The sequence below is a fragment of the Chiloscyllium plagiosum genome, chromosome 29 (assembly GCF_004010195.1).
Source record: "Chiloscyllium plagiosum isolate BGI_BamShark_2017 chromosome 29, ASM401019v2, whole genome shotgun sequence".
NCBI classification, from domain to species: Eukaryota; Metazoa; Chordata; class Chondrichthyes; order Orectolobiformes; family Hemiscylliidae; genus Chiloscyllium; species Chiloscyllium plagiosum.
The window spans coordinates 32,089,011-32,112,896 of record NC_057738.1 but is presented as its reverse complement, the minus strand read 5'-3'; the positions used below and the strand labels follow the sequence as shown (position 1 = coordinate 32,112,896).

The following is a 23,886-nucleotide window of genomic DNA, read 5'->3' as shown; positions in this document are numbered from 1 at the left end:
AAAGCTGCTGAAGTGATTTTGTTTGAATTACAGTGACTGTAAGAACAACATAAGTGCAGGAAACTTCTGTGAGCTTAAAAAAGTAAATTATGTAAATATCTCCTCTGGGGTTTCATAAACGAGTACTTGCATTGTTAACAGATTGAGGAGATTCGTGTTTGGTGTCAAATGGTTGTGTGTTATAGATCACTCAGAAAGTCTGGGTTCCTGCAACAAGTAGTTTGGTGTGTATCTTGCTACCTGGAGCTGTGGGCAGTGATGATGGAGGCTGCAGTTTTCTTTTCCATTGTATGATTGACTCGGAATCTCTCTCGCTCTTACCACTTGCCGTTGGCATAGGCTGGAAGGATTTGTAGATTGATACTCGTCATGTTACGAACAGAACTTTCTTGGCCATCAGGTTCTGGACTGGAACTCGAATCTGGAGCTTCTGGCTTAGAGGCAGGTACACTACCCACTGAGCCACAAGACCTCCTAATACTGGCATAAATATATCTGAATGTATTAAGGAACAAGTGTCTTCAATATTTTCAGCAGAGGGGGTTGGTAACAGAATTCTAAATGAAAGTCATTCCAAAGTATGGGACTTTGGAACCTGTCACCTTTTGCTAGTTAGATTACAAGCTCTCACATTGAGTGCAGCTGTACCGTTGTGAAACTGCTTGAAGCAAAAGCAAAGGAGGATACAGTGTTATTGTGGTTCAGTACTGCTGTCACACGCTGTGGTCAATTCTAAGCACATAAATTCAAAAGGCAGGTTGACAGAGTTATTGTAGCTGATTAACATTTTATATATCCCACAAGCCGAAGCGGGGAATTCAAACGAAAGAGCTGAAGCTAGATCTGAAGGAGCCATTCCGCTGAAAGTGGCAGTGATCAGCAAAGTGTGCTGCAGAAGGTCCAGTTCATCAGCAGCAGCACGGCCTGAAGGTAACAATCACTTGTCAAAGCACTTTTCTTGGTCAGGCATGTTGACTGAAACCTGTAGCGTTGATGTCATTGAGATTGCATTTTGTCCTGTGTGTAATGTATTTGTAATTTAACAAGTCTCAATTCTCTTACCAAAAAAAAGTTAAGCAAAAAAATTGAAACGTTTCTTGAGACACTTAGATAAATTCATGAATAGGGAAGGTTTGGAGAGATATGGACAAGGAGTGGGCAGATGGGATTATGTTTGACATAGACTGGTTGGACCAAAGGGTTTGTTTCCGTGCTGTGTGACTCTATGACTCCATGTGGGGGAAAATTCTGACTGTGCAATTCTTGATCACAAGCTATTTTTAAGATAAAATCCATTAATATTTCTTTTGTTGGCAAAAGTGGGATAACGTAAGGTGTGGAGACTCAGTTAGAGACAAAAAAAACTGTAGATGCTAAACTCTAAGGTAAATAAGCAGGAAGAACGCAGCAAGACAGGCAGCAACAGGAGGTGGAGAAGTCAATGTTTTGGGTGTACCTTCTTCAGGATTGGGGCTGGGTGTAAGGGGAGCTGTAGATAAAGTTCAGGTGAAACCCTTCTTTCAGGACCGGTGTGGAGACTCGGCAGCAGAGTGGGATGTGACAAGGTGCTGGAATGTTTATAAACCTGTAAGAGAATTGATTTTCTGCGATTTTCCACAGAAAAAGTGGCATGCTTACTGTGTAATTTTAATGGGGCAGGCACGTTCTTTTATAAAGAGTGGGTCATCTTTTCCAAGGAGTTTGCTGCTATTGCCTTCACAGTGGTTACCATGTGCTTCTGTGAATCAGGGTCAACTCTCAATCCACTTGAGGAGATTTTGTAAAATGAAATAATGATTCTAACACCTTTAATTAAAAAAACCCTGACTGGAAACCGGCTTTGGGAGCTCATTGAAGCTCTCCAGCTGCGACCACTGCATTAAAAGCAGAATGAATACTCAGCATTTTCCTGCTGCATGAAAATCTTCAGTGAGAGATGCGTGGGTCTGTGAGAGGATACAGGTCTCTTCCACTAAACGCTGAATGGTAGTAAGGAAGGATTGGATGTTGTGTGGAGGGATAGAGATATATGTATATAGATAGGTATTAGGAGCAGGACCAGACCATTCAGCCCTTGAGCTGCCTCTCCTAGCCCCCTGCAAACATTTTAGCTGCCTTGTCAATCGACCCCCTATCTAACTAGCCCTGAAGAATATTCAGTGATCCTGCATCTGCCATTCTCTGAATGGGGTGGGGGAACAGTTCCATAGCTTCAAGACTCTCTGAGAGAAAGAGAATCTCCCTGACTCCATGTTAAATGGGAGAGCCCTTATTTTTAAAACATGTCCCCTAATCTCAGTCTCTCCTGGGAGAGGAAACATCTGTTTAGCATCCACCCTCTCAGGTCAAGCTCTCTCAGGATTTTGTACATTTCAGGAAGACGTTTCACTAAGAATTAAAATCTCAGACACTTTTTTTGTATCTGCTTTAATGATTCACATGAGCCTTCTGCTACTGTACGTATCAGACATTATTAGTATTTACAATCTCTTGGCTCTGCTATTGTCCTCATAAATGATTTTTGCACTGTGTCTGGCACCCAGTTAGATTATGATCTAATCAAAATTCTACAGAAGTTTAACATAGGATCATCGAATCCATGCAGTGGGGAAACAGGCCATTTGGCCGTACAAGTCCACACTGACCCTCCGAGGAGTAACCAACCCACAGCCATTCTCCTACTACTCTGCATTTACCCCTGACTAATGCACCTAACCTAATCATCCCTGAACACTATGGGCAATTTTACCATGGCCAATTCACCTAACCTGCCCATTTTTGGACTGTGGGAGGAAACTGGAGCACTCGGAGGAAACCCACGCAGACAGGGAGAGAATGTGCAAACTCCACACAGACAGTTACTAGAGGCTGGAATCAAAGTCGGGTCCCTGGCACAGTGAGACAGCAGTGCTAACCGCTGAGCCATAGTGCTGCCTCATGGAATCCCTACAGTGTAGAAACAGGCCATATGGCCCAACAAGTCCACACCAACCCACCGAAGACCCAGTTTCTTACCCTATTACTCTACATTTACCCCTAACTAATGCACCTAACTTACACATCCCCCTGAACACTTTAGCATGGCCAATTCATCTTTCCTGCACATCTTTGGACTGTGGGAGGAAACTAGAGCAACATAACTTTTCTGTTTTTAAATTGTACACCTCTGGAACTGAACTCCAGTGCTTTGCTTGTACGTTGGCTGTGTTAACCTGTCCTTCTGCTTTTAATTTGTACCTCGCTCTTGGTCCTTTACCCTTTCATTCACCTAGATGTGTGTGAACCTTTGCACTGACTTATCTTTATTGCAAATTCATTCCTCACTTACGTACTTCCACAAATTTGTTAATGTCTTCTTATCGTGTACCTCCTCGCCCTCAACTATTAACTGTGTCCTCAACTTAGAGTCAACTTCAACTTGAAATTTTCCTTCTGATTGTCAAATCCAAATTATTCATGCAAATGATGCTTCAGTACCAAAATCCTAAGGAACACCCCTATTAACCGGACTGAGTAACTCATTTTAACCTCTATTACCCAGGCTGAGTAACTCGTTGTAACCTCTATTAACCAGACTGAGTAACTCATTTTAACCTCTATTACTCAGACTGAGTAACTTGTTTTAACCTCTATTACCCAGGCTGAGTAACTCGTTGTAACCTCTATTAACCAGACTGAGTAACTCATTTTAACCTCTATTACCCAGGCTGAGTAATTTGTTGTAACCTCTATTAACCAGACTGAGTAACTCATTTTAACCTCTATTACCCAGACTGAGTAACGTGTTTTAACCTCTATTACCCAGGCTGAGTAACTTATTGTAACCTCTATTAACCGGATTGAGTAACTCGTTGTAACCTCTATTACCCAGCTGATAAATTTTTGTAACCTCTATTAACTAGACTGAGTAACTCATTTTAACCTCTATTACCCAGGCTGAGTAACTCATTGTAACCTCTATTAACTGGACTGAGTAACTAATTTTAACCTCTATTACCCAGGCTGAGTAACTTGTTTTAACCTCTATTAACCAGACTGAGTAACTAGTTTTAACCTCTATTAACCAGGCTGAGTAACTCATTTTAACCTCTATTAACCAGACTGAGTAACTCATTTTAACCTCTATTACCCAGGTTGAGTAACTAGTTTTAACCTCTGTAACCAGGTTGAGTAACTAGTTGTAACCTCTATTAACCAGACTGAGTAACTCGTTGTAACCTCTATTACCCAGGCTGAGTAACTTTTTGTAACGTCTATTAACTAGACTGAGTAACTCATTTTAACCTCTATTACCCAGGCTGAGTAACTCGTTGTAACCTCTATTAACTGGACTGAGTAACTCATTTTAACCTCTAATACCCAGGCTGAGTAACTAGTTTTAACCTCTATTAACCGGACTGAGTAACTCGTTTTAACCTCTATTACCCAGGCTGAGTAACTTGTTGTAACCTCTATTAACCAGACTGAGTAACTCATTTTAATCTCTATTACCCAGGCTGAGTAACTCGTTTTAACCTCTATTACCCAGGCTGAGTAACTTGTTGTAACCTCTATTAACCAGACTGAGTAACTCATTTTAATCTCTATTACCCAGACTGAGTAACTCGTTTTAACCTCTATTACCCAGGCTAAGTAACTTGTTGTAATCTCTATTAACCAGACTGAGTAACTCATTTTAACCTCTATTACCCAGGTTGAGTAACTAGTTTTAACCTCTATTAACTAGACTGAGTAACTCATTTTAACCTCTATTAACCAGACTGAGTAACTTGTTTTAACCTCTATTACCCAGGCTAAGTAGCTTGTTGTAACCTCTATTAACCAGACTGAGTAACTCATTTTAACCTCTATTACCCAGGTTGAGTAACTAGTTTTAACCTCTGTAACCAGGCTGAGTAACTAGTTTTAACCCTGACTCTCCATTTCCTGTTTTGCAGCTTGCTTTCTATTCGTTCTGGTCCTCATACCCTGCCTTAACCATAGAGGTTTAATGTTGAGACAACATTGCAGTACATGCTATCATTTCTGACCCACTTTTAACATTGACTGAGAAATGCAAAGCAGCGATGAAGGGCTAGCCCAGCCTCCACGCCTGAATATATTTGTTGTTATATTTTTACACTTTCTTCCAAATGGAATCAGATTGATTTTCTTACTGGTGTTAGGAAGAATAGATCTTCACACAGATTATCACTCTCTATTTTATTTCACGCCAAATGTTTCCTCAACAATTTCTGGAGACATTTCCATTTCAGAAAAATTGTTATTTTTCCAGATTGTGCATGGACTTCTTTTGAATGTCAGGCAGAGAATACTGTTTACCCATATTGTCGGAGGTGACACACTTTGGACTGGGCTCGGGCTGTTTGATAAGTGTGAAAATCTACAACTGTATTCAAGTAAAAGTACAGAATGACTAATGAGGAGAGAATGCTTTGATATAAAGGGCACACTGTTCCCAGAGACAGACATTAACAAAACACACAAGTGGTAGGTGCAGAAGGCTACTTAGCCCCTCAGTACAATATGATCATGACTGATTTGTTTGTGGTCTCAGTCTGAGTTCCTGCTCACACCCCATTCCCTCATAGAACAAACACCTGTGTGACTCTACCTTAAACACTTATAATCAGCCAGCCTCCACTACTGCCTGAGGTGGGGAATTCCAAACATTGATGCATCTCTGAAAGAAGAAATTCCTCCTCATCTCCTTCGTAAATGGGAGACCTCTTATTACGAAATTGCACTTTCTGGTTCTAGATTCTCCAATGAGGGGAAACATCCTCTAAACATCCATTCTGATGAATCCCTTCAGGATCTTATATGTTCCAATAAGATTGGATTTCATTCTTTTAAACGCCAATGAATATAGGATCAACTTCCTCAATCTTCCATCAGAAGGCAACCATATAGTCACAGAAATCATCCTAGGGAACCTCTGAACTGCCTCAATTGTAAATATATCCTTTCTTAAATGAGGACAGCAAATCCAAAAACAATACTCTGGATGTGGTCTCATGAATGCCCTCTACCGTTGTACCAGTTGCAATAAAAGCTAACATTGTATTTGCCTTCAGAATTACATTCTAAATTCTGACTTCTGTTGATGCATGCAGGGAACACCTAAATACCTCTGTATCACTGAGGAGTCACTCTCCTTTTAAATATTATTCTGCTTTTCTACCCTTCCCCCAAAGTGAAACCCTTATGATTTCTGACTCAATAATCCGTCTGCCACACTATAGCCAACTAACCTATCTATGTTGCCTTATGGACTCGTTGTGACTTGTTCTCCACTTATTTTCTTACCCATTTCATATTGTCTGACAGGTCTGCAACAATTGGTTTTAGGGTGTTTCAAATATGCATGGAATTACTCCTTGGGAGTACCCAGGTAAAATTGTAGCTAACTAACATTGAGCAGTGTTAAGGTTCCTGTTGTATGACCAGCATGGACCATCTCCAGCCCCTGACTGCTTCGCTGCTTGTAGTCCAGCAGGTAGTACTTAGCCCTCTCTGACATTAATGAGCTAGCCAATTGTCAATACCTCCTTCGATACCTGGTTCATTTTTCAATTTCTAACTTGAAAGAGTTGGTTCCAATCTTCCATCAAGTATGTTGGAATAAAACTAGCCTAATCCCAGGTAGAGACTGCTTAACCCCCCCTGCATTCTTCCACCTGATTTAAGCATAGACTGGGATAGGAGCCTGGTAAAACCCAAAATAGTAGATAATGGCTGTCGGAAAGAGTATCAAAGATAATGGCAGGTGGATAGAGGTGAGACACCTTGAATGAATTGCATCGTCAAAGAAGCTTGAGGAGCTTAACAGCTTCCAATCTATGTAGAGAAAGAAAGTTGGTTGTGGCTTCTGAAGATGCAGAATATTGGGGCTAAGTGTTATTCCACAACTTGATCTAATCCAAAACAAATGGAATGGGCTTCATCAAAATCAACAATTCACACAAAAATGTAAAAGCCAGAAAAACTTTCGATGAAGTGTCAATTCAGTCAGATCTGTCTCACACGTAAGAGCTGATTCCCTCACTGTTTGTAAGGCGAAGAACATGTTTAAAGATTATACCTGAACTGAGTGGTTATACCAATTGGGAGAAAATGAAGAGCTTGGGTATCTTCTTTTGTGGAAAGAACAGGACTGAAGGGGTGATTGAATAGAGGGCAACAGTTTAAGTGAAAGAGTTTAATGAGGAAATATTGAGAAGATGGTTATGGGAGAGACCAATGATCAGGACCATAATTTTAAGGTAGTCCTGAACAAAACCATTGAGAATTTAGAGAAAGTTCTGCCCCCTTAATCAGGGACTCACTACAATAGGGGGACAAATGGCACAGATTCATTTAGAAGAAGTTAGATCAACATGTAAGGACAAAGTGAACAGAAGGGTGTACCGATGGAGTTAGGTGCAGGAGGAAGTTTGTTTTCAGCATAAACATTAACACAAACCTCATTGTCTCTGTGCTGCACATTCTGTGTAATTCAATGAATGAAATTAATTACTCAATAATGTGACAGAATAAAGTAATAAATTTGGTGGTACACACTTTCTGTGCTTTTAAAAGAAAGGATACATTTTGTTGAAATGTTGAATCTTGCATTCATCAGAATACTTTGCAAGAATAACAATTCAAGGGGAAAGCCAATAATTATCTCACAAATTGATAAAGTACAGGAATTCTAGTGCTGATGGGACACCAGATATGGATGCTGTATGTCCCAAATACTGGCAAATTGTGTCAAACAGCATATCCTTTAGGCTTGTTCACAACATGTAACTGTACCAACCTGCAAAGAATTGCAATGCAATGTTCAATGTAATTCTGCAATTGGACACTTTTGTGCAAAGAATTATGCTGACAGCCAAATTAGGACTGTCAGGTGGGCCTGCAGTGTGTTACACATGCAGGGACTAATGTATAGGACTCTGTTCTTTGCAGACAAAAAGATGCAAGCTCACTGGGCCTATTTCAACTTGATAATTGAGATGATAGCTGTTCGCTGGTTCACTTTTTGGGACAGTACCCAAATCAATCAGTCAATTTACTGGGTTTCAATTTAAAGAAAGATTGGAAGTTATTTGTCAATCCCCATCACTGGGTGTGATCTCCACGGCAATGTCTCTACCAATCATTGTTTGCTTCCCATCTAATCAGCTCACTCTTCTTATGTTTGTTTTCTTCTTGAATTGGCACTCTTGTGAAATGTCCTGATGAGTGCAAGATGAAATGTTTTGACAAAATATATCTTCTTCCAACAACAAGACAGAATTGTTACAACACAGAGTAAGGCCATTTGGCCCATTAGTTTTCTCCAGCTCTCTGAGTAATCCACTTGGTACCTTTTCCCCATAACCCTTAAGTCTGGGTGGATTACTCTTCGGAGGGTCAGTGTGGACTTGTTGGGCCAAAGGGCCTATTTCCACACACTGTAGGGGTTCTAATTCTAATTCTAAAATACACAGTCTTCCTTTTCATATAATTATCTAATTTCCTTTTGAATATCTTACTTGAACATGCCTTTACCACACTCTTAGTCAGTGTACTCTTGACCTGAACTAATCGCTGTGCAAAATGTCTTTTTTTCCTCAAATAATTTTTGGTTTATGTTTTGCAAATCAATGTAAATTTGTGCTCTCGCATTCTCAATCCTTTCAAGAGTGGAAATGTTTTCTCATTATTTACTCTGTCCAGGTCCCTCCTAATTTTGAACACCCCTATCAAATCTTCTCTCAGCCTTTTGTTCTCCAAAGAAAAACAGACACAATTCGTCAATATGCCTTCATAACTGAAGGTTCTCATCCCTGAGATCATTCTTGTGAATCTTTTCTGTACCCTTTCTGATATTTTCACTACCTGCCTAAAGTGGGATGCCCAGATATGAATGGACTGCTCCAGCTGAGGCTAAACTAGTGTCTAATACAAGTTTAACATAATCTCTTGGCTCTTGTACTCTATACCCGTAGGGATGGCACGGTTGCTCAGTGGTTAGCACTGCTGCCTCACAGCGCCAGGGACCTTAGGTGCCATTCCCTTGGGTGACTATCTGTGTGGGTTTCCTCTGGGTGCTCCAGTTTCCTCCCACAGTGCAAAAATGTGTAGAGTGAGTGGATTAGCTATGCTAAATTGCCCTGTAGCATCCAGGAATGTTTAGGTGAGGTGGATAGGCATGGGAATGCATGGTTACAGGGATAGGGTGGGGTAGGGGTTGGTCTTTGTGGGGTGTGCTTTGGAAGGTCAGTGTAGATCTCATGGGCCAAATGGCCTGTTTCCCCACACTGTAGGGCTTCTATGAACCAAACAATCTAGGACATTGTAGCTGTAGTATGGACATTGTAGCTGTAGTAACTGCTCTCTTGATCTGTCCTGCCATATTCAATGGCTTATGCACAAATCCCCTCCTGGTTTATCTGCTTCTGTCGAATGCCCTCTGTTTTATACAATCCTTTCATGGTCTTCCTGTCAAAACAAATCACTTCAAAATTTCTCTGCACTGAATTCAGTCTGTCACTTGTCACCAATTTGTTTCAGTCCTTTTGAAATTCTAAACTGTCCTCCTTACAGTTCACAATGCTTCCAAGTTTCATATTATCTGCAATGTTTGAACAGGTGTCCTGTACATTGTGATTTAAGTCACTAATATATGTAACAGGAAGAACAAGGGACCCAACACTAATCCCCAGGGAACTTCACGACAGACATTCCTTCTGCTCAAGAGATATCCATTAACCAATACTTAACTGTTTCAGCCAATTTTGTACCCATCTTGTTACTGTCCCTTTTATAAGTTAGCTCACAAGTTCACTACACTATGTGAAACATATTTTAAAGTCCATGTACCATGTCAGGGAATTAGCTTAGCTCAGTTGGATGGATTGTTGGTTTATAGAACAGTGTGGGTTCAATTCCCATCACTGGTTTGAGGTTACCATGAAGGATTTTCCTTCTCAACCTCTTCCCTCACACGAGGTCTGGTGGCCCTTGGTTAAATCACCACCAGTCACTTCTTGCAAATGAAGTGGCCCTATGGTCTGGTAAGATTATGGTGACACAAGAACCATATCAATTGCACATCCTCATCAACCCTCTCTGGTATCGTTTTCTCCCCTAACCAATGTGTGCTGATTTTCTCTAATTAACCCACATTTGGCGATGTGGCTGTTCATGTTGTTCTGAGTTATTGTTCTTTGAAGTTTCCTGACCACTGAAGCCAAATTGACTGACCTGTCTCTGGTGGGCTTATCTGTACACTTTTCTTTTTAAACAAGAGCTGCCACACCGCCAAGTCCAAGGAATACTGGAAAATTATGATAAATGTTTCAACAATTTCCACCCTCACTTCCCTCAGCATCCTTGGATGCAGCTCATCCTATTGCTGTTATTAACATTATGTACAGACATCCTACCAATATCATCTATTATCAAATTTAGATCCTTCTCGCGTAGTTTTCTTATATTTGTTACGGTGGCTTTGACAACATTTTTTTTTGGTGGACCTAGATGCAAAGTATTCATTTTCTACCTCACTATTTCTCCTGGCCTCATGCTTAAGGTCCCATTTGGCCCTTTATTGACCCTACTCCTCCTCTTCACATTCTTTGTCCACCCACTATGTTAGTATTCTCTTTTATGCTAGTCTCTACTCATGCCTTTTCTTTACTTATTTGCTTTCTGACCTGTCCTCTGAACCATCTCCATCTATGCTTCTTGTTGCCTTGGAAAAGCAGCCAACATCATCAAAGACCCCTCCCACCCTGGTTATAATCTCTTCCGACCTCTTCTGTCAGGCAGAAGATACAAAAGCTTAAAAAGCACTGACCAACAGCTTCTTCCTCTTACTGGATTTCTGAGTGAACCGCTCAAATTTCAAATCTAATGTTGATCTTGCTTTTTATGAACATTCTTTGCCGCCGGAACTGTGCATTCTTCACTCTGTTTTATGACCCTATGATCTTTGTATGGTATGATCTGCCTCTACAACATTGCATAACACAACTTTTCACTGTACTTAGGTATATGTGACATTAATAATAAATCAAAATCAATCTTTTCTATTCAGCCTGATTCTTCATTGTGTTAGCTATTTGATATCTGTCATCAGCGGACTTTTCTTCTTCGCCCGTGATCTCTAGCTCAGCTCTATACATTTCTGCTGGATTGAGGGTTATGCTGAGACGGTCAAGTATTTTCAGTAGAGCAATCAAAAACACTTTGAATAAACAAAGGGGCAGCATGGTGGCTCAGTGGTTAGCATTGCTGCCTCACAGCACCAGGGTCCTGGGTTCGATTCTCGCCTGTCTGTGTGGTGTTTGCACATTGTCCCTGTGTCTGCCTGGGTTTCCTCCCACAATCCAAAGATGTGCAGGTCAGGTGAATTGGCCATGCTAAATTGCCCACAGTGTTAAGTGTGTTAGTTAAGGGTAAATATAGGGCAGGGAAATGGGTTTGGGTGGGTTTCTCTTTGAAGGGGTGGTGTGGATTTGTTGGGCCGAAGGGCCTGGTTCCACACTGTAGAGAATCTAATCTAATCTAATCAAACTGCAGATGCTGGAGATCTGAAACGAAAACAGAACTTGCTGGAGAAAGTCAACAGGTCTGGCAGCATCTGTGGACAGAAAGCAGAATTAACATTTCATGTCCAGTGATCCTCCTTCAGAACAGGTCTGAACAAAGCAGTTAACACTGCTTTCTCTCTCCACAGATGCTACCAGACCTGCTGAGGTTCTCAGTCAAAGTTGTTTGTTAAGTCAAGTAACTTTTCTCAGAGTTCAGGTCAACCTAAGTCCGGGTTTTTGAGGTGCGTTTTGCAATTTGCACATTACTACCTGATCTTATTGTAGCTGACTCTCCTGGTTGGGATAGGGATATATTTGGGGCAATGTGTGTCACCAATGGTAAAAATCAGTGATTAACACTCATATTGAAACCCCTTTGGTACGTGAAAATGCTCATGAAGCAAAAATCACTGATTAGTCTTTTTCATTCTTGAAACCATCTGGTAACAAAGTACTTTCAGTTGTTCGGAAGAAAGATAATCAAAAAAAATGGGGCTTTTATGACATACTTGAAAAAAACCCAAAATAAAATGGCCATGGAACAGATTTAGTTGGAAGTTATCTTGAGGTAGGGCTGATGTTATGAAGAGTGTTTTGAAAGATTGCTTCTTTTTCACTGAACTGGAGATTCCTATTGAGGAATCCAAGTTTACGAAATTATAGTCTGGGAAACATTGGTAGATTGAGTATATTAAAACTCGATAGACTGAATACATTAAAAGGAAAAAAAAATATTTGAGATAAAAGAAGTTTGAAGAATCTTATTTACATGGCAAATGGTTTACAATTTGCCTTCTCTGCCAGGAATCCTCACTGAAATAGAGGAACTAATGCAGGCTATTCAGCCCTTGAACCTGATCTGCTATTCCATTAAATCATAGCAATCTTTTCGTTTTAAACTCCATCTGACTGCCCAGTTCTATAAATTTACTTAACAATGATAAATCAATATTAACTTTGAATATAACCTTTTCGTGATATTAAAGGTTTTGCATGAGATGCTTCTATTTATAAAGCTCAGGAGGCATTAAGCATTTTCTTTTTAAGCAGCCTTTACAATTTGTCCTGTCACCTCCAAAGGTTTATGTTGGTGACACCAGGTACTGGGGTTCTGTTGGGCTGACAGCGGCCTAGCCCACTGGTCAGAGAATTAGTGAGGAATTCCAACTGTTTCTGTGCACAAAGCATGGCAAAACAATGTCCTTGTGGTCTCATCAAGCCATCCCTCGTGTTTGAGGTGCTAGGCTGTCTTCCAAGCGCTGTTGGCTAATCAGACGATGGTAGTTCCTCATGGCACCAGTGCCAACAGGAGTGAAGGTTACTGGGGCACAGTGCCCATGGTCATCATAGGAGCCTGGACTAAAGGTGAATGAAGGCATGAGGGGAGTTGCAGGAAAGGGAGAAAAGGTAGGACATGAGGCAATGGCGGAGGGTGGCTTGTCATTGGCTACCTACCTGCCCAATGTTGGGTCTCCCAACTGGGCACTGAGTGTCCAATTACAAAGGACTATTGATCATTTGTTTAGAGAAGTCACCGGAGAACCCAATAAGGTTTGCTGGATGGCCCTCTAAGGGTGTGAGAGAACTGTATGGCCTCTAGTTACTCTCTGAACCGCCATTAAATTGTGGAGGACATGGGTCTAATGCATGTCAATTAGAAGGTAATGAACCTAATCAACATCCCACAGGCCGTGGTGGCGAATCCCAGGTCAGCTCTTGCCTCACCCGCTGACTTATCTGAAGGTGGGACTGGGGCCAGAGGTCAAGTTTTACCATTGCTAGGAAACTGACATGGGGCCTCTCTCCTACATTTCCAAGGGGCTGGTCACCATGATTCCCGCTGTGACAGGTTGCGTACAATCCAGTCTCAGGTCTTTCTGTCCCTGTCACCCTGTTACAGTTGTATTCATGACAATTCTGCTCATTTTATTTTTAAAATCTTCAATCACATTTCTCTCTATTAAATTTCGTCTGCCTTTGGTCTTGTATTTCTATTTCTGACTTTGTCCTCAGGATACCTACTTCTCACTGTTCACTGAATTTTGCACTGTAAATAAACTTATAAATTAAGCCCTTTGTACCTCACTTTGGGTCATTTATATACAATTGCCCTGACTCTGGCGTACTACAATAGTAAACCTCATTGTACAACAGACAATATATAGCAATGTATAGCAATGTTGAAAAAGTACCTTGTGCAGGATGGTAATATTACCATCATAACAAGGTAAAGGACCAGCTCATAACAATTCAACATGAGGCAAGATCAAACTGGAAGAGTTGTTCAGCTGGTAACTCCCAAGCATTTACCTCAATACCATTTTGGCACTATACCAATAACATTTTGGAGTCTCAGTGAGAATTCTTCAAATTTGTAGATGGCAAAAAAAAAACGTAAGGAGGGGCATTTTGCTTCTGAAGAAATGGCTCAAGGAATATGAAATGAGATGGGCAAAGTTTGCATGTGGAAGCAACAATGACTAGTGTTGTCTGTAGGAATAAAGTGATGCACACAAAATGGGTAATGTTTGCCACAGTGTAACCTATGAGTGGTGCTAAAGTTGAAGATGCCTTATCAAGGTGCTTTACATTCGATCATCAACACGCCCAAGTACTGGAGAGGCACAGTCAACAAAGGAAATAGATTGTTCAGCTGCGTAACTGAAATAGTTGCTGGTGGTTCACCCAATGGAGGGCTGGAAAATCCAACAGGGCAGAGCTGAAACAAACTATGGATCCATGGACAAACTTATTTCGGCATTGGAGAAATATAAAGCTATAACGTTGGCATCTCTTTGGCACCATTTAGACCTGATAGTGTATTTAAAATTAGGGGCATAGTCAGACAGGCCATTTGGACTGAACCAAGCAGGAAGTTCTTCACCCAGAAGCTAGTGAATCTTTGAAAATCTCTAGCCCACAGAGCTGATAAGGTTCAGACATTGAGTATATCCAAGAGAAAGATTGATCAGTTTCTAGATATTAAAGTAATCAAAGAATATGGGGATTGGGCAGAAAATGGTGTTCAGGTAAAAGATGCCATGATCTAGTTGAACGGCAGATCGAGCTTGTTGGATTGAATGCCCTCCTCCTTTGATGGAGTCAGAATAAACCTTCACACAAGCTTTACATCTTTGCAAGATTATCAATGCAAAGCCAAACTATTCTGCATGAATTTTAAGGGGGATCTCTCCAGCTGTATAAATTATTGTGATTGCTTGAAATTTCCTATAATGGCCCTATAATGCCCCATCTGTTTTTCATTGGCCCACTGATAGATTCAATTAAGATCTGAAAATTCGAAAGAGCAATAAGTGGATAGGTTTTTTACAAAATTACAATTTCTGTCTGAGTACCATCCTGAAGACAGATGTAATTACAGTAAAGATGAGACAAAAAAAAATCATTTCCATAGCTGGACTCAGCCTGTTGTCTTGTTTACGTTATGCAATGCGCAATGTGGTGATCTGAGTGACTGAGAGCATTAAGGATGTGGGTAACCTGTGGTTTGTTCTCACAAACTCTGCACCTGACTGGTTATAAATCTTTGTATGACAGTGGTTTGAATGACAAAAATGCAACGTTTAACTGAAAACCACCCTAACTGAGCACCAATGTACAAAAAGAAATTGCTGTAGCATTTAACGGCAGTGATGATGTAGACTAAAGTGGTCTGCATCTATTGTTTAAGATAAGCGTGCGCACAATGCCATGATGAAAATTTGATATTTCGAAACAGTATACAGAAATTGTTCGTGTAATAGTTTGGTTTGGCATTGCCTTTGTTCTGGTCATTGATAATGTTCTCTGGCCATTTAATTTGATCAGTTACCTGTATAGACCTGGGTTATTTACAGTGTACTTAGAGTGTTGCTAAACTGTAGATGTGAAACAATTTCCATTGACTCTGCAGCTTTAGTGTAAATGCAGACTCACTCAACAGGAGTGAGATTGCCTGGAGGAGATAATCTCTACTTTGATAGAGTCAGAATAAACCTTCACACAAGATTTACATCTTTGCAAGATTATCAATGCAAAGCCAAACTATTCTGCATGAATATTAAGGGAGATCTCTCCAGCTGTATAAATTATTGTGATTGCTTGAAATTTGTCATTCTTGCATTCATCCTGATGAGGGCAAGATGAAAAGTTCAACAATATGTCTCTCTTTTTCAGTTAAAGGGAATGAATTTCCTTAGAGGTCCCCTTGACTGGTAGCCACAGCTATTGTGGAAACCTACTTAAAATATACACAGATTATTGGCACCCACTGATCTGCTAATGAATTCATGCAATGGGACCTGATAATTCTTGAGGTGACTCATATCACATGCTTCAGTGATTTGGAAATGCCAGTGCATCAGAACCTCTTTGGGTGTACTAGCACAATGCAAAAATTTGGATGTCAAAATATCATTTCGATCGTAGTTGGGTTTCCCCTGAAAATAACGAAAAGTTCTTGGTTTTAGGAACTATTATTATATTTGGACTATTCTATGGTAAATGATTACAATGGATTCAACTTATTTTTTTTTAACCAGTAGAAACAAAACATTTTCATTTAAGGTACTGGGAAAGCATCATCTTCTGCCTTGAGACCCTTCAACCACACAGCATCAACATCGACTTCACTAGTTTCCAAATTTCCCTTCCCCCTATCCCAGATCCACCACCCTCTTCACCTGACCTGTCCATCTTCCTTCCCACCTATCCACTCCACCCTCACCACCGGTCTATCACAATTACTCCCAACTGCATTAACCTATCACCTTCCCAGCTACCTTCGCTCCAGCCCTACCCCCACCTTCCTATTTATCTCTCAGCCCCTTCCCTCTCCCCACATTCCTGATGAAGGGCTTAATGCCAAATGTCGACCCACCTACTCCTCAGATGCTGCCTGACCTGCTGTGCTTTTCCAGCACCACACTTTTCGGCTCTGACTCTCCAGCACCTGCAGTTCTCACTTCTCATTTTCATTTGCGGGAAAGATGCAACAGAATGGGATGGTTAGTGGATGAAGGGCAAAAGCAACAATTTAATCACTATCCCATTCTGATCTTTCAGGCTTTCTTCTTTGGTTGCTGCATTTCCTCCCAAATTGCTTAAACTTCAAATTAATGGACATAAAGTTCACATCAGGTGTATTAATTTCTGCACCAAAATGCAGACTCATGGAGAGTGAAAACTGCCAAGAACTTTATCCTAAATGTACTTCTAAATCCATTAGCCACATTGAGCTGACAATACAACGTTTTGTGCTTTTTTCAAGGAGTACAGACAGAGCTGTGTATATTATGGTGGCATGGTGGCTCAGTGGTTAGCACTGCTCCCTCACAGCGCCAGGGACCTGGGTTTGATTCCAGCCTCGGGTGACTGTCTGTATGGAGTTTGCATGTTCTCTCTGTGTCTGTATGAGTTCCCTCCAGGTGCTCTGGTTTCCTCCCACAGCTCTAAGATGTGCAGGCTAGGTGAATTGACCATGCCAAGATTGTCCAAAGTGTTCAGGGACGTGTGGGTTAGGTGCATTAATCAGGGGTAAATGTAGAGTAATAGGGGAATGGGTTTGGGTGGGTTACTCTTCGGAGGCTCGGTGTGGACTTGCTGGGCTGAGAGGCCTGTTTCCACACTGTAGGAATTCTAATCTATTCTATTATCTGTGCAAAATGTAATGGTAGCCAACATCAAACTGCAGTTGCTACGCCTGAGTCCCCCACCTCAGACACAGCAAAGAGAACATAGCAGCTTCATAAAGCCGAAATTAAAATACTGTAGATTAGATGCTGCAGATGTGCAAGAGGGAACAGAAAATGCGGAAGATCTTCAGCAAGTTAGAAACATTCATAGAGAAAGAGACAGAAACAAAGATAACGTTTCTGGTTGTTGACCTTTTGAGAGGACTCTGAAATGTCAATGATCGGAAACATTAACCCTGTGTTCTTCCCACAGATGTTGCCCAACCGAGTGACTGTTCCCAGAGTTTTGTTTTTATTTCAGATTTCCAGTTTTACTGCCATTTCTCCCTGACGAGTATCCATTGCTTCTCATCTACAAGATTTTAATTTATCTTTTAATTTGTCTTTTATTTTATTGTACTATGTTTGATCGTGGGTGTGCTAAAACTAAATCCACAGCCAGATCTTTTCTTAGCCACTGTATCTGTTCTGACTTGTTCCATATGGATTCCAGTTTAAAACTAACCCTTCTCATTTTGGATTCCTCCTTGTTGTAGACGTAGGTTCAGCAATTCTCTGATCAATGCTCTCAATGTCTCCTAAGATGTACCCTCGCCTCCAGTTCTGTTGAAAATTACTTGACCTGAAGGTTAACTCTCTGTCTGTCCCTACAAATCCTGCCCGACTTGATGAGTGTTTCCAATACTTTAGATTAAAATTGGGTAGTGATTAAGCTGTTGTCCAATAATTCAGCTATTAGCTTCCTATGCCTCTCCATGGTTTACAGCATTCATTTTTAAAAATAACTTTTGCTAATAGTGAAATAAATTTAGCAATATGGCAGAATTGTACCTCTGCTACAAACACAGGACAGAAGCATTAGGCGAAAATCTGAACCATTGCACAAGATAAGGTTGGAGATTAGGTTGACAAATGTGTCGTCAAAAATCGGCCTTTTATAGGAAAAATGGAGGTTGGTCAGTAGTTTATTGATTGAGATACACATTGTGCAGATAAAAAAAACCAAACATGAGTGAGAATTGTATTAATTGAGTTCTAAACTAGATGAAACCAGACATGTATGCTTCTTTGGATAGAGGGTTTATTCAGAGAGCATAGCATTACCACATGTCTGCCACCTCCCAACCCGGTGTCCCAACAGTCTCTCTCTTTACACAGACACCTACACACATATTCTTATACACACACACTCACGCAGACCTTCTCTCATACACACGCTTTCTCAGGCACACACACAAACACACACACACCCTCTCACAGGCATAAACTCCATCATACTTTATCAAGCATGCACCCATACACACTCACACAGTCTCTCCCTCTGTCTTTCTCTCTCTCTCTCTGACACACACACACACTCTCTCTCTCTCTCTCTCTGTCTCTCTCTCTCTCTCTCTGTCTCTCCCTCTCTCTGTCTCTCTCACTTTTCCTCACGCCCATACACACACATATAAGTCTATGGGGTGAATTTTCATTTGCAGATTTGTCTTTGCAGATACGTTCTATTTTGTTCAAAGAGCACACAATCTATAGGCAGTCATTCCATGTAACATGTTATAAATTCCTACTTTGGAAATAGAACCAGTCTAATCCAAGGTTGGAATACAGACAGACTCTGACCTCACACTTTTAATGCAATGTCTGAGATGAGATGTTACCTCTTTCTCGTAAAACCTTGTTATCTCAGGACTGTGACTTGAAAGAGGTTCATGGATTTACATATTAATGAATCAAAGCCTGCAGCCCACTCAAAGTGATTAAGAGTTAACAGCAATCTCGGTTTGTTCAAAACATAGCATCAGTTGTATGACAGTTTAATCTTTTACTATAAATTCTGTGTCCTATGATCCTGGCCCACTAGCCACCTGACAAAGTAGCAATGCTCCGAAACCTTGTACTTCCAAATAAGCCTGTTGGACTATAACCTGGTGTTGTATGATTTTTAACTATCTCTTTTTCAAGACTTGTTAAAAAAAACTAATGAGACAACTAAATGAACAAGCAGCAGGCCCTTAAAGGGATGCTCCAACAAAACCAAATCCTCAAACGAAACATAAATTTGATTTTGGATAATCTCATTTTGTACTCTTTTGAATAACTTTAAATTAACCAATTAAACTAAATTAACTAAAACAGGGAAACATACCCACCTCCGATAGGTAACCCCAAAGAGTGCAGTATCATCCCGTCCAGAAAGTGAATCCGGTCTTTCATGTAACAAACAGGAATACTAGTCACTATGTTAACCAATAGACCCAACACATCAGTCTCTCTTCATAGACTTGAAAAAAAAACTCAACCTGCTCAGACACGTTAGTACACATCCTTGGGCAGACTGGATCTGAACCCAGGTGTTCTGACCCAGAGGCAGGGACATTATCACAACACCATAAGAACCCACTTACCCCTAAAGATCCTTTCCAAATCCTCCATGTCAAGACCATTGAGGATTTTATAGCTATTTGAATCAACTTGTTTGGACACATTATGGCACACCCTTTGGCAGATGGGACTGGAACATGAACTTTCTATCCCGAAGGTAGGGACACTACCACTGCACCATAAAACCACCTCCACTTTGAGAAGCTCAAATAAAGCAAATAGGATCAAATTAAAAGATGACAGGAGTACTGTAATTAAAGACTAAACTTAGATTAAAATAGTACTTTGGGGAGATTATGTATTCCAGCCTCTGCTGTGGCCATCATTCTCTAATAGTCTTCCTTTGTAGTTAGTTAGAAAATGTATGTCCCAAATTAAGCCAGAAAGCCCCTTAAAGGAACACTGTAACTCAGGATAAAACTCCAAAGGAAATTGACAAAACCAAATTAAAATTTGGTTTTATCAAGAAATAACACATTCTAGTTTCCCTTTGTAAGTCCTTTTGATAGTTTCTAACCCAACTATTTAGAAAAGTTAATATGCATCACTGGAGCAGGTGGGACACAGGCCTGAGGTAGGGACACTACCATTGCATTACAAGAGCCATTCAAAAGTGTACCCCAGTATGTAAGTAAATTCCCTTCACCATGTATCACAATTTAATTAATATACCATGAACAAATAAGATGGTTGTAAATTGTTAAGCAAATCTGCTGCTGCATCCTCCCTGATGAGGTCACTGGTGAAAGGTTCTGAACTGAAACATCAACTCCCCTCCTCCTCTGATGCTGCTTGACCTGTTGTGCTTTTTCCAGCTCCACTGTTTGTCCACTTGAGTCCATTATACTTTTTCTTTGGAGTCTTGAATCTCTATGGACGCTGTAACACCTGCTTATATTCCCAGAAATTTAAGATTGTTTATTGAAGCTCATCAGGAGCTCATTCTCCACCATCCTTCATGACCCAAAGAGACATGATATCTGGACTAAGTGATTTCTTTTCTTGACCCTCCCTCTCTGTTTAATTAATGGACTCTTTGTCAATTGGACCTCACAATATGGGAGACCTGGTGGCTCAGTGGTTAGCACTGCTGCCTCACAGCGCCAGGCACTTGAGTTCAATTCTAGCCTCGGGCAACTGTTTCTGTATAGGTTCCGCTGGGTGCTCCAATTTCCTCCCACAATAGGCAGGTTAGGTGAATTGGCCATGCTAAATTGCCCACAGTGTTCAGGGATGTGCAGGTTTGGTGCATTAGTCAGGGGTAAATGTAGGGAATGGGACTGGGTGGATTACTCTTTGGAGGGTTGGTGTGGACTTGTTGGGCCAAATGGCCTGTTTCCACACTGTATGATCTTCTATGATGTTAGGGGAGGCAGTGACCTAATGGTATTATTGCTAGATGATTAATCCAGAGACCCAGGTCAGGTTCTGGGAACAGATGGTGGAATTTGGATTCAATAAAAATTCAATAGAATTAAGAATCCAATGAATCGATTGTCAGGGAAAAACCCATCTGGTTCACTAATGTCTTTCAGGGAAGGAAACTGCTTCCCTACCTGGCCTGACCTATATGTGATTCCAAACCCACAGCAATGTGACTGACTCCTAACTGCCCTCTGGATATCTACAGATGGGCAATAAATGATGGCGTTGTCAGCCAATATCTTGGGAACGAGTAATAATGAAAGGATACTTACATGATATTTAAAAAAAAATCATTTATGTGATGTAGGTGTTGCTGGTTAGGCCAGAATTTATTCCTCACCTCTAATTGTCTTTGAGAATGTGGTGGCCAGCTGCCTTCTTGCTGTCTATTTTGCTTGTGACTGATTGACTTAAATTTCAGCATCATTTCAATCTTTTCAAGATCTAAGTTGCCCCTTTTCTTGCTGAAGGTAGAACTTCATTTTAGGCAAATTTCAAAGATTTGAATCTACACCTTGGTAACCCAAGCTTTGGTTGTAAAGTCATCTTAAGAAATTATTCCCATGTGAATAAACCTTGCTGTGTTTTCTTTTAAATAAACCCGTCCTTGAACCTAATCGTCTAACTGCGATGGCTACTCTAGTTAACCAATAGTCTGTTCAATTGCAGGAGAAAAGAACACCAGATATGGCTTCAACAACTGCAGATGGCAGCTACGAAGACTTTCCCTCGGCATCAATTCCTGACTACAGCCATGCGTATGACTATGACGATGAATCAAGTGGAATGTGCAGGAAATCAGATGTTAGACAGTTTGCCCAGCATTTCACACCACCTTTCTACACCATTGTGTTCCTGTTAGGTTTTGTAGGGAATATTCTGGTAGTGGTGATATATGCTTTCTACAAGAGATTGAGAAACATGACAGATGTCTATCTTCTGAACCTGGCCATCGCTGACCTCCTTTTCCTCTGCACTCTACCATTCTGGGCTCTAGACGCAAAATTCGGATGGATATTTGGAAACATCCTGTGCAAAACTGTCAGGGGCTTCTACAAAATAAACTTCTTCAGTTGCATGCTGTTGCTGACTTGCATCAGCATCGATCGCTACATCGCCATTGTAAAAGCAATAAAGGCACGCGTCTCAAAGCAGAAAATATTTCTTCACAGCAAACTAATCTCTCTAGTAGTCTGGGTGACTGCAATATTGTTGTCGCTCCCCGATTTTCATTACAGTTCGAAAAATGAGAGCAAACAGAGCTGTTCAACAGACTATCCCGGGAGCATCCTGAAAGTAGCAGGGCTGGCAGTGCAGATAACTGTTGGGTTCTTCCTGCCTTTTGCTGTCATGCTGTTCTGCTACTCCACGATCATTTGGAAACTGCTCCAGGCCAAGAGCTTTCAAAAGCACCGAGCTATAAAGTTGATAGGGACAGTGGTGAGTGTTTTTGTCCTTTCACAATTACCGTACAACAGCATGATGATAGTGAAAGCCATGGACGCTGCCAACATGACAATCACCGATTGCGGCACGCTTAAGAATGTGGACATTGCCACCCAGATCACACAAAGCATAGCCTTCCTGCACTCCTGCCTGAACCCGTTCCTCTATGCATTTCTTGGCGTTAGATTCCGACAAGATTTGTTGAGAATTATGAAAGATATAGGCTGTATGGGCCAACGGCATTTCAGGGGAGCTAGCAGACCACAACAGACGATATGGAAACGCAGCTCTGTTCATTCAGAAACAGACACAACAGGGACATTGTCCTTGTAAACACCATTCACAGACCATGAAGAAGCTGCAAGTCAGGAGCACAAATATTTACAGAATTCACCTTTTTGTTGAATCAAAACATCTGCACCTGAAAAGCCAAAACAGCTGAAGAGTATTGCTTTAATTCTTTTTTTCTAACGTGACTCAATGTTCACCAATTAGATCTGGGCAAGCAGTTTTCAGAGAGACAACTAGAGTGGGACGGGGAAAATCATTGCTCTTGTTAAAGTCTCAATCAAACCTCAAACCCTGGAACTCATTTGCAGAAAGAAACCATTCAGGGGTGTGGTGACAACTTGCTTCAGGACTGAATCAGCAGAACGGTGAACAGAAAAGAAACTGGTTGGCACTTGCAATTCCCCCATTATGACGAGTCCCCCATTATGACTATCAGCAAAATACACACAAAGTGATTTCACAGGATAAATTCGTGGCTGGGGAGCTGAACGCTCACAAAAGCTCCTCTTGGCTAGCGACGGGGGAAAAGTCAAAAGTCGACTATTATTTAAAATAAGAAAATTCAGAGTAATGTGGCCATTACTCGTGCATTGAAATTTACTAATTATTCATTGCGAGTTTTAGTTTTTTTAGCATTAAATGCTTGAATAGGAAGTTAGATTTTTAACTATTTTAATACTTTAAACTTTCCGCATACATGCCAATGACTTGTAGCAATCTTTGTCCACTGGCAGAAAGGAAGTTATTTTTAAACGTTTTGTTTGGTGATACATACTGTGACTTTTAAAAATGCATTGTACATGTAATATTGAATCTGGTGTCAGAACATGGGTCAGATGTGTATAGACAGGTACAGTAAGGAATTGAACTAACTACCTTTCAGCAATTCTCTTACAGAAGGTAAGAGGAAATTTCATCAGTGTAAGCTTGCATACCATCGGCATTTTGTTCGTTTGACCATCTCATTCTGGTTTTAAATGAATTTTGTTTTTAATGACGTTTTCTTCAATACTTTGTAAGAATTCCAAGTAATCACTCGTGTATTTGTATGTATGTTGACAATAAATCTGTGAACTGGA

The 23,886-nt window shown here is 40.7% G+C and overlaps 1 protein-coding gene across 1 annotated transcript; it reads left to right on the top strand.

Moving 5' to 3' along the window:
• Nucleotides 1-655: 655 nt before the first annotated feature.
• On the top strand, nucleotides 656-23,886 carry LOC122564489 (C-C chemokine receptor type 9-like). Its single transcript, XM_043719443.1, has 2 exons — nucleotides 656-930; nucleotides 21,740-23,886. The coding sequence occupies exon 2, from the start codon at nucleotides 21,758-21,760 to the stop codon at nucleotides 22,847-22,849; it is 1,092 nt and encodes a 363-aa protein (XP_043575378.1). The 5' UTR covers nucleotides 656-930; nucleotides 21,740-21,757; the 3' UTR covers nucleotides 22,850-23,886.

Bases quoted from the DNA above. Each gene is read 5' to 3' on its own strand.
- LOC122564489 (XM_043719443.1), top strand. From the start codon at position 21,758: ATGGCTTCAACAACTGCAGATGGCAGCTACGAAGACTTTCCCTCGGCA.